General features: G+C 49.3%; 1 protein-coding gene across 1 annotated transcript; it reads left to right on the top strand.

The window, feature by feature from the left end:
- Positions 1–428: 428 nt before the first annotated feature.
- On the top strand, positions 429–5,929 carry Cck (cholecystokinin). Its single transcript, XM_059267185.1, has 2 exons — positions 429–642; positions 5,598–5,929. The coding sequence occupies exons 1-2, from the start codon at positions 429–431 to the stop codon at positions 5,729–5,731; spliced, it is 348 nt and encodes a 115-aa protein (XP_059123168.1). The 3' UTR covers positions 5,732–5,929.
- The last annotated feature ends 4,163 nt before the right edge of the window (positions 5,930–10,092 follow it).

Here is a 10,092-nt window from a genome sequence, read left to right as displayed (position 1 = left end):
CTCTCTCTCTCTGTCTCTCTCTCTCTCTCTCTCTCTCACACACACACACACACACACACACACACACACACACACACACATACATTCACTCTGTGCTTTTCTGGTTAGAAGAGAGATGATCTACAAAGGCGTCCTCTAACTTCAGGAAAGCAGTAGGTACTGCTTCTGATCGAAGTAGAAAATCCTGTCTCTGCGGGATCCCGGGGCCCTAGATGTGGATAACACAAAAGCCAGGCAGAAGTGTCCCGAGGCGCGCGGTGGCCAGGGCGCAGCTGAGGACTGCGCTTGGCTAGCTCTAGGGCACGCGCCAGCCGGGCGGCTGCAGCCCTCCCATTCGGCCTCGGTGGACTTGGATGTGCGGGACTTTCGGCTGGAGCCCGCCGAAGTCAGTCTTTGGTTCACGCTCCTCGCCTCCGCTCTCCACAGCCATGAAGAGTGGCGTGTGTCTGTGCGTGCTGATGGCAGTCCTGGCCGCAGGCACCCTGACGCAGCCAGTGGCCCCGGCAGAAGCCGCGGACTCCGCGGTGCAGCGGGCGGAGGAAGCGCCCCGAAGGCAGCTGAGGGCCGTGCTCAGGACCGACGGCGAGCCCCGAGCGCGCCTGGGCGCACTGCTAGCGCGATACATCCAGCAGGCCCGCAAAGGTAAGGATGTCTGCTCTCTCTCAGGCTGCTGCTGCTGCTGCTGCTGCTGCTGCGGCTCCGGGGTCCCAATCCTGATCCCCAGAGCACCTGCAGGGAAGAGGAAACAGGGTACACACAAGGAGCAAGATTTTCACTTTCTTTCCCCCCGAGGTATGCTGCACCGCATTGTGCCGTTGGCAGGTGATGTTCGCAGCACCCAAGAGGGGAGATAGATGGCTTACCTCGTGGGTAAGGGGAGGCTAACCCTTCTCTGAACTGATGTTGGCACGGTGTTAGGGCTGAAGTCCAACACCGCTTTAGGAAAACATTTTTTTTTTTAAATCGAGTGCTGGTAGAAGAGGCCCCAGATCCGCCCTCTCTGCTGTATATGAACAGGATTGGGGACCACCCAGACACTGGCCCTTGGAACCCCTCTGGCAGAAAGTGGGTCGGTGCTGAGAAAGCCTGAGATCTGAGAAAAGCAGTTGGCACTGTGTACATCTCCCCCCGTACCGAGCAGGAGGAAAGGGTCAAAGAACCAGGAGCAGTCGGAGTCCCTTGGCTGCCCAGTCTGTAGCTGTCAGAAAGGTGGCCTGGATGGTGACCACCGCAGGGCTTCTAAGCGTTGGAAGGCTTTCCCCAGGAACCCCGTGGGCGGTTCAGCAGCTTGCCAGTTGCGGGTTCCTTTCCTGTACCTGAATCTCACATCTTCAGAGAGGCGATGAGGGCAGAGCCACCCAGATCCCCTCCCAGCTCAGAATCATGGCTGGCACCCAGACAGCTTTCATCTCTGACTTTATCTGCAGGGACGTGGATGGTGATCTCTGGCTGGGGTGTGTTAAACTAGACCAGTAGAGCTGGATTAAAATGCGGGAGGTGGGTGGGCATCCTTTCTGTGGAGCTCACTTACCCAAATTGTCCCGTCTGCATTTGAACAGCCCATGGCATTAGGCTTGAGTAGTGAGGGAAACAGGGGCGCTTGGTTGAGTCTCCTAGAGTTCCACATGAAGATGAGACCAGGGGAATTCAGGGGAATCAGAGATTTCTTGCTTTTCTTCCTGTTTGGGAACTCAGCCCACAGCCATTCCTTTCTAGGTTGTTTTCCTGCTAATTCCACAGAGGGAGGAAGGGGGAGGGAGAGAGGGGGAGAGAGGGGGGAGAGAAGGAGGGAGGGAGGGAGGGAGGGAGAGAGAGAGAGAGAGAGAGAGAGAGAGAGAGAGAGAGAGAGAGAGAGAGGGAGAGGGAGGGAGAGAGGAGAGATTCATATCAGGTATGAGAAAACCTGGGAACCTGGGATGCCCCCTCTCTATTCTGATTGTCTGAGCTGCCCTCTGCCGTGGACCACCAGCGGGCCCTTCTGAAGTATTCTAGACTCTTCACTGAGCAGGCACTCCAGAACCCTTTTGCCTAGGTTTAAGACTGTCCCAAGCAGTTCTAGCAACAAAAGCCTGGTTGCTGAATTATTGCCTAGAACTAACCCTGCCAGTGGTTTTCCCAGCAGAGGTCTTAGCTGGAAGCTCCCCCAGCTCTCTTCTCAGTCCCTCTCCCCTCAGCCTATTGGACCCACGAAGCCCAGAAAGCAGCAGCCGCAGTCATTTGAAAGTTTGTTTGCCCACACCCAGGATCAGGGCTAAGTATAGAAGAGTGATGCTCATTTAGTTGACAAATATAAACTCAGAATTAATATTGTCAATACTTTACAATTTCTTTGAATATTTTACAAATGATTTTGTATTCGCCTCTACTGCATAGCATTCTTAAAGATTCTAGACAAGATACTTTCTGAGTGAGTGGGGCTTGGTTTTAGTTGGTAGAGTAGCCTAGAATGTACAAAATCCTCAGTTCAGCTCTAGCACCACATGAAACTGTAATCCTAGCACTCAGGAGGTGAAGGTGGAGTTCAAGGCTAGCCTCTGCTATGCAGCAGGTTTGAGGCCAGCCTGGGCTATGTGAGATCTTGTATTTTAAAAAACTAAAATATAAAATAAAACAAAGTTTATCCTTAGGGCTTCTCTGCAGTGCCCTCCATGGTCTGGGAGGAAGCGTATTCCTGTGGGAGGTGGGGGAGACATCAGTCCAGAATGAAGTGTGTTCCCATGGAAGGTTGGGGAGGCATCAGTGGTCCAGGAGGAAGTGTGTTCCCATGAAAGGTGGGGGAGGCATCAGTGGTCCAGGAGGAAGTGTGTTCCCATGGAAGGTGGGGGAGGCATCAGTGGTCCAGGAGGAAGTGTGTTCCCATGGAAGGTGGGGGAGGCATCAGCGTCACAGGCATTGGATGCTATCTCCGTGCATCTCCCTCAGGCCTTAAAACTGTTCTGCACAGTAAACATCTCACTCATTTTTCATTTATGGAAGTCCATGCTAAAGAAAGCAGGTAACATCTGTGCACATGTTGGCACATCTAGGAGGCAGCAGAGTGAATCTATACAGGCTTGACTTCCCCTGAGGCCTGGAGGCCATTCGGCTTCCTAGCTCACCTGTCTGCTCTGGGTATAAGAGTTCTTTACTGTGTAGTGCTGGGGACGGTGGATGGAGAGTGGTAACACCACGCCTGAAGACAGATCTGTGTGGGATGTGAGAACCGAGGCATGTTCCTCACGCAGCTCCCATGACTGGCTGATTGCCCAGCCGCTGACCAGACAGCTGGCTGATGGAAGTGTGGGTTGTACCCAGCCCTCACAGTGGACACTAATCCCTGAGCGGCTGGAGGATGGGCTGTGTCTTCCTGTGATTGTACAGGGAACTGGACTGCATATATTTCTGACTATATATGTATTTTTTTTACCTGAGAGGTACTGAGCAGTTAAGCAGCAGGGCTTGTTCTGCACAGGCTAGGGCTGTCTGCCCAAAGAAGGCGGCAAATGGACTCTCAGTCCCCAAACTGGGAAGACACGGGGTCAGAGAAAGGAAACGTGTTTTCAGTTTAGCTGGTTAAGTCCGTTATGCAGTAAGTCAGGGTAACCGCCTGTGTGGTGTCATTTAAAAATGTTTTATTAATGTGTATTAATTATGCTATAATGGTGAGTTTCATTGTGACGTCTAATGCATCTACAGCACATTCAGATCACACTCACCCACCGCCCTGGCTTGTTCCCCTCCCCTCCAAGTCCTCTTCCCAACCAACCCCTCTTCTACTTCCCTGCTTTTTTTTCAATGACTTCAGTGACCTAATGGGTCTCATTAGGGTTGCTTACGGAGCATGTGCCAGTATTCTATCTGGAGCATGTGCCAGTATTCTTAATTCAGCTCTGCTAGCCTGGGGGCAGGGAAGCCACCTGCAAACTACCCAAACTGCTCCCACTGTGGTCCCAGCTCAGTGGGAGCCATTGAGAGGTTTGTCACTTCTCCATGGGGCCCCCAGGGGCCTCTCTTTACCCTTAGTCAGCACAGAAGGCTCTACCCTGGTTACAAGTCCAGGAGGCCATTGTCAACCATTTGTGGGCTGGGACCATGTCATGTGCCAGCAGAAGAAGGAATCATGTCACCACACCCTCTCCTTGCAGATCACACAGTTGCCACAGGCTGGACCCCATTGCAGATTACATCATTGTGTTTTGATCAAAATGGCTGATTAAAGTTCCATCTTTTGGGACTTTTCATTCAGTTTCTTTAAATGTTACCAAGATACCAGTATTTTAACCTGACAAGGTGTATTTTTCTGGTTATTTTTAAAGGACTGTAGCTTTCAAATTAATAATTTGTAAACAATATTCATGTAGAAAGAGAACTTGATTTCATTATTTTTTACATTTACTTAGGAGGGCGCATGCTATGTGGTCCTGTGGAGTTCAGAGGACAACCCAGAGGAGTCTGCTCTCTTCTTCCACCGTGTGGGTCCAGGGGGCTCAAACTCGCCTTGTCAAGCTTGGCAATTAGCATCTTTTCCCACCGAGCTACCTGACTGGTCCTCCTTCTAAAAAGAAAATATGTATGAGCTTCTGGGGGATTTCCCTGTCTCTGCCTACCTCAGCTTCGGACATACATCAGTGTCTCCAGCGTGGATTCCAGGAATCTGCACTTAGGTTGTCAGGTTTATGTAGCCAGCGATTTTAGTCTCCCTGGTTCCTTGATTCCATTTCTAAAAATCTTATACTAGACAATCTTGTACATGATACTATCATGGTGTCATAGTCTCTGGAAGCTCCCTGATGAGCTAAGCATGCTGGGATGTTAGTCATGACATTTAGAAGTAGTGAGTCCTGGGAAGATCTCTGTGTGGCTCCTGATGAGGGTTATGTGCACTATGAAATGCTGTTTTGGGTAGGAAAGCCTAGACAGCTCCCAGGCTGACCAAGGCAGGGAGAAGCAGAACCATCTAAACACTTCCACAGACAGTTCCTCCTCTTCTGTTGGTTTCTGGCCCAGCAGCGTTACTTGGCACCTTTCAGAAGGCCTGGTGAGAGGGCACTGTCAGTAAACACCGCAGAAGCACAGCGGTAACAAGTTTCCACATAGCATGCGCCCTCCTAAGTAAATGTAAAAAATAATGAAATCAAGTTCTCTTTCTACATGAATATTGTTTACAAATTATTAATTTGAAAGCTACAGTCCTTTAAAAATAACCAGAAAAATACACCTTGTCAGGTTAAAATACTGGCATCTTGGTAACATTTAAAGAAACTTGCTTGGTAACATTTAAAGAAGTCCAATCCCCAAGAGCTGGTTGTGGAGTGTGCCCACAGTCCTCACACTGGGGAGCAGACACAGGAGGACCCCGGGGGCTTGCTGGCCAGCCAGTCTAGCTGAGCCAGTGAGCTCCAGGTGCAGCAAGAGGCTCCGTCTCAGTGAGATGGAGAAGAGAATGAGGAAGGTACAGATACATGTATATACATGTATGGACACTGAACTCACATGAACAGACACACACACACACACACACACACACACACACACACACACAATCTTGGCTTTCTCCACTGCTTTAGTCATATTCTCAGATCTACGGCCCTTGTCTCCTTCCTCTCTTCTACCCGCAGCTCCTTCCGGCCGCATGTCTGTTCTCAAGAGCCTGCAGAGCCTGGACCCCAGCCACAGGATAAGTGACCGGGACTACACGGGCTGGATGGATTTTGGCCGGCGCAGTGCCGAGGACTACGAATACCCATCCTAGTGGACCAGCTTCTCAGCCCTGCTTGGAGGAGGTGGAACGAGAAAAGAATCAAGCACACAACCCCTTGCCTCTGCTGCCTGACATTTTGAGTATCTATTTATTAAGTTCCCAGTGTGAAATCTGTCTGTTAAGAGTGTGCGGTGCAGCCACACACCTCAGTGCATCTGGCGGTTGGAAGGCAATGTTTTCCCACAGTGACTCCCAGACCTAATGTTGCTATGCTATTAAAGAGATTTCCTTCTGCCCCTCATTCATTGTGTCCAGCGAGGATCTCCAGAGTGGACAAGGAGGAGAGACTGGTACATGGTATCCATAGGTGAATCCTTGCAATAAATGGTCCCAGAAAGAGCTTGGGACATGAGTGCAGGGCATGGAGCTGGCCTTCCCACTGAATAGTAAGGTGGCTTGTATAAGGGCCCTTGAGCTCAGCTCTAGGGCCTAGACCTGGCTACACCAATACCCGATCTCTTCTTCCAGGCTCTCCCACCCCAAGATTTCTTTAGGGCTTTCTCAAACTTTAATAAGTTACACATGTCAGTGATCTCCCCACACCCTGTCCTCTACAGACAAGGAAGTGAGCCCTAAAAGGTGAAGTGGCTGACCCTGGTGCCCGGTTGGTAAGTCCCAGACTTGAAGGCTGATGCACCTATGTGAGTAGGACCCATTACCCAGCAACCCTCGAACTATAGAGTCTAAGGAATCACCAGGAGATCATGGTAAACTCATGTTCTGACCCAGAAAATTAGGGCTCAAATCCCAAGCAGACTCCCAGGTGATGCTGGCCCCAGACCATTCTTGGGCACCAATAGACCAAAGGAATGCCTCCACCCACACCTGGCTTGGTGGGTTTATCGGGGTCACTTATGGAATCATAGGTGAGTTAGGCAGCTGCATCACTAAAAAGTACACCCCAGCATAGGAGGAGGGGCACTCATGAAAGCTGTATCCCTAGAGCTTCCTGCATGGTCTTCAGGCAACTCCACAGAAGAATCTCCTCTCTCCCAGAAACAGTTCTCCACTTTTACAGCCTTGGGAGGGGCCTCTTGGGTCTTGTTTCTTGGGAGTTTCATGAGCCTCCCTGATCCCTTGTGGGTGGAATGTTTTATCTAGAGGAAACAGTTACATAACAGCAGTGACAGTTTTCCCTCGGCCCTGTCACAGTGCAGCCAGTCAGAGGGCATGCTGGGAGGCTCTTGTCATCCAGAACAGGAGCCAATCTGTTCATTCTCCGTGGGCAGCAGGGAAGGGATCTAGTCCACAGAGACATCCAGAGATGATCTAGGAACTGCCACCCACAGTGCAGCTTCCCAGACCTCCTGGCCGAGGCCTCCAGGACAGGGCACACAAAGGGACAGACATTGAAAGCAACATTGTCCAATCTCTGTCATGTCTCAGCAGGCCCACCCCAGCCTACCATCACCCATTGGGATACTCAGTGTTTCTTCGGTGGCAGGAAAAGGACAGCTAGAAAGTCCTTCTGGTGGCCTCAGGGAAACATGGTCAGAGCAATCTTTAACCCAAGCATGTTAGAATTTAGTGTAAAATTAAGATCCCAAGTAGATAACCCAAGACACTGTCACCTCCTAGGGTTCCCACCTCATTTAGTCCCAACAACTTGCTCTCTGAGACTGCCTCATAGTATCCATGTGTGATAGTCTGTCTTCATTGGTAACTTGATTGGATTTGGAATCACCTAGGAGACACACCTCTGGAGAATGTCTGTGAGGTCATTTCCAGGGAAGATTAACTGAAGAGGGAAGGTCCACCCTGAACACAGGTAGCACCATCCCGTGGGATGGAATCCCAAACTGAATGAAAGGAGGGAGCTAGCTGAGCACCAGGGTCCAACTCTACTTCCTGATGCTCCGAACCACAATCCACTTCTCACCATGACAGACTGTATCCCTTTAAACACAAGCCAAAATAAATCCTTGCTCCCTGAAGCTGCTTCGGTCACAGAGAGGGGAATGGTAACTAACGTACCATAATTCATTAAAAAATATGCATAGGTCTGTGTTTCTAGCACACCACCAAGCATGGGGTGGGGTGAGATGAGATCACACCCTCTGTGCAAATGTGTGTGTTGTGAGGGTGGATGAAGTACTCAGAATTGAATGTGAAGCTAACAGCACTAAGTGAATGAAGAACTGGTCTGAATTAGTGGCTTTTCAGTCGCCAGGCATGTTTGCCTTAAGTTTTCAAAGATAAAGCCACATAAGACTCCTAGAAATATAAGACCAAAACATTTCAGTGATGCCATTTAACTCATCCATTAATAAAGACCCTGTAGGAAATTCAGTCATCTCAAAGGACAGCGGACATACAGAGTTTGTCAGAACTATGACCTGGTAAGGGACTCACAAGTGGCCCCTGTGTCAATAAGATCAACAAAGTCAATGCCTGGAATAATCTTTCCCAGAACAGTAGTTGCATTTTAGGATATTTTCCCTCATGTTTCTATAGACGCATCAGTAGGGTCTAAAGAGCTGACAGAAATTATGAGCTCCAAGACAGAGGCCAAACACATGAGTGGAGCACCACAGAAGGCCTCAGTGTGTTGACTGCTCTTCTCCCAGTTCAAGGACCCAGTCCCTTGGGTGGAGTAGCCATGGCAGTGGCAGCAGAAGGTGGCTGGTTCCATGGCATCTACAGACAGGAAGCAGCTGGCTCTCCCTTTCCATTCAGTTCAGGGGCCTGGTCTGCAGGATGATGTCACCCCAGTTAGGGTAAATCTTCTCTCAGGGGCCCGGTCTGCAGGATGATACCTCCCACAGTTAGGGTAAATCTTCTCTCCTCAGTTAAATATCTCTAAAAACATCCTCACAGACATACCCAGAGCTGTCTCTTCTAGGTGGTTCTAAATCTCATCAAACTGGTTAAGACCAGACGTAGTATGTGCCAAAAGAAAGACTCTTAATCTCTCAACCTCATTTCTAGGTACGTTCAATATTTTTTCCTGGTACCTTTAAATTATTGCTCATCCTGGAGGTAAATACAGCAGAAGCCAAGCAAAGAGAGAGCTGTGGCCTCACTAATTTCCCCTGGGCTCTAGGTTCTGCGAATTTTTATTATTGAATGTGAAAAAGATTTGCTGTGTCTTTCCTCTGCTCGGGGCTACAGCATCTGCCCCAGATTCCCAATCACTTCCCGATCCTCCTGGACAGAGCCCCCCTCCCAGCAGTCTCACCTCCAACTCCACTCATCTCTTACCCGCCCCCCCCTCATTAAACTCTAGCCTCCTCCTCAGGGCTCATCTTTGGCTCATCTTCCCCCCAAAGCATGGCTGGACCTTCCAGGTCCTTCAGCCCTACCTCACCTGCTGATCATCCTCTAAACAAGACTCTTCCCACGCTCTCTGCTTCCTTCCTTCTCAGAATTACATTGTCTATTGATCGATTGCTTGTTTCATCTTGTCTACTAGGGCATCAGTCCCACAAAGGCAGGAATTTTTGTCTGTTTCATTTAATTTCCATCACTTACCATAGTGTTTGCACTCAACAAATATTTGTATGATGGATTAGTCAGCAAAGAAAAAGTTCTCAGAATCCCTTCCACTAAGGATACAGATCAGCTTTAAAAGCAATTTCATCAGCAAAGTCAAGCACACACAGGGACATGTGTGGTGATATATTGTGTATCCTAATACACTTTCCTGAGGATCAGAGGACAGAGCCAGCCACTAGTTCTTACCTCTACGAAATCCTCAGTCTAAAGAGAGTGAGTTCCTGTTTCCTTACACCTTATATAACTTTCTCTGCTCTGCCATATTACTACCTGGGATTAAAGGTGTGTGTCCTTTCCCAAGCAAAGGCATGAGATCTCAAGTGCTGGGATTAAAGGTGTGTGCCACCACTGCCTGGCTCTGTGTCTAATCTAGTGGCTGGCTCTGTCCTCTGATCCTAACTAGTTGGTAATAACTTTCAAGGACTAGAAAACTGCAGCAAGTTTATTAGGGTACACAATATATCACCACAGATGTCCTTCCAAGCAGGTATATGACGCTGAAAGGCAGGCTACTTACGCAGTTGATGTTATGCATGAGGGACATGCCCAGAGTGACAGAGTCTTCCAAAGGATACCCTACTCCACCCCCAACACATTCAGCCTCCTTTCTTTTGCTCCAGTCAAAACCCAGAAAGGAGGCCAGTGAGATGGCTCAGGGAGTAAGGTTGCTTATAACCAACCCAATGACATGAAGTCCATATCTGGGCCCACACGGTGCACAGAGAGAACTGACTCTCATGATTTGGTCTCCACATACACGCTGCACCGCATGTATACCCCCAACATAGTATTTTTCAGTTGACATTTTAAAGCTCAAAGTGTTGACAATACCAAAGGAAGAAAGGGAACGCGTTGAT

Source organism: Peromyscus eremicus, chromosome 7 (genome assembly GCF_949786415.1).
Source record: "Peromyscus eremicus chromosome 7, PerEre_H2_v1, whole genome shotgun sequence".
In the NCBI taxonomy this organism is placed as follows: Eukaryota; Metazoa; Chordata; class Mammalia; order Rodentia; family Cricetidae; genus Peromyscus; species Peromyscus eremicus.
The sequence above is the reverse complement of the archived record's forward strand: the minus strand, read 5'-3'. Positions and strand labels throughout refer to the sequence as shown.

What these genes read in the sequence shown, in the direction of transcription:
- Cck (XM_059267185.1), top strand. Translation starts at nt 429, where the DNA reads ATGAAGAGTGGCGTGTGTCTGTGCGTGCTGATGGCAGTCCTGGCCGCA. An exon ending in CATCCAGCAGGCCCGCAAAG is followed by an intron (nt 643 to 5,597) that starts GTAAGGATGTCT and finishes TTCTACCCGCAG; the next exon opens with CTCCTTCCGGCCGCATGTCT.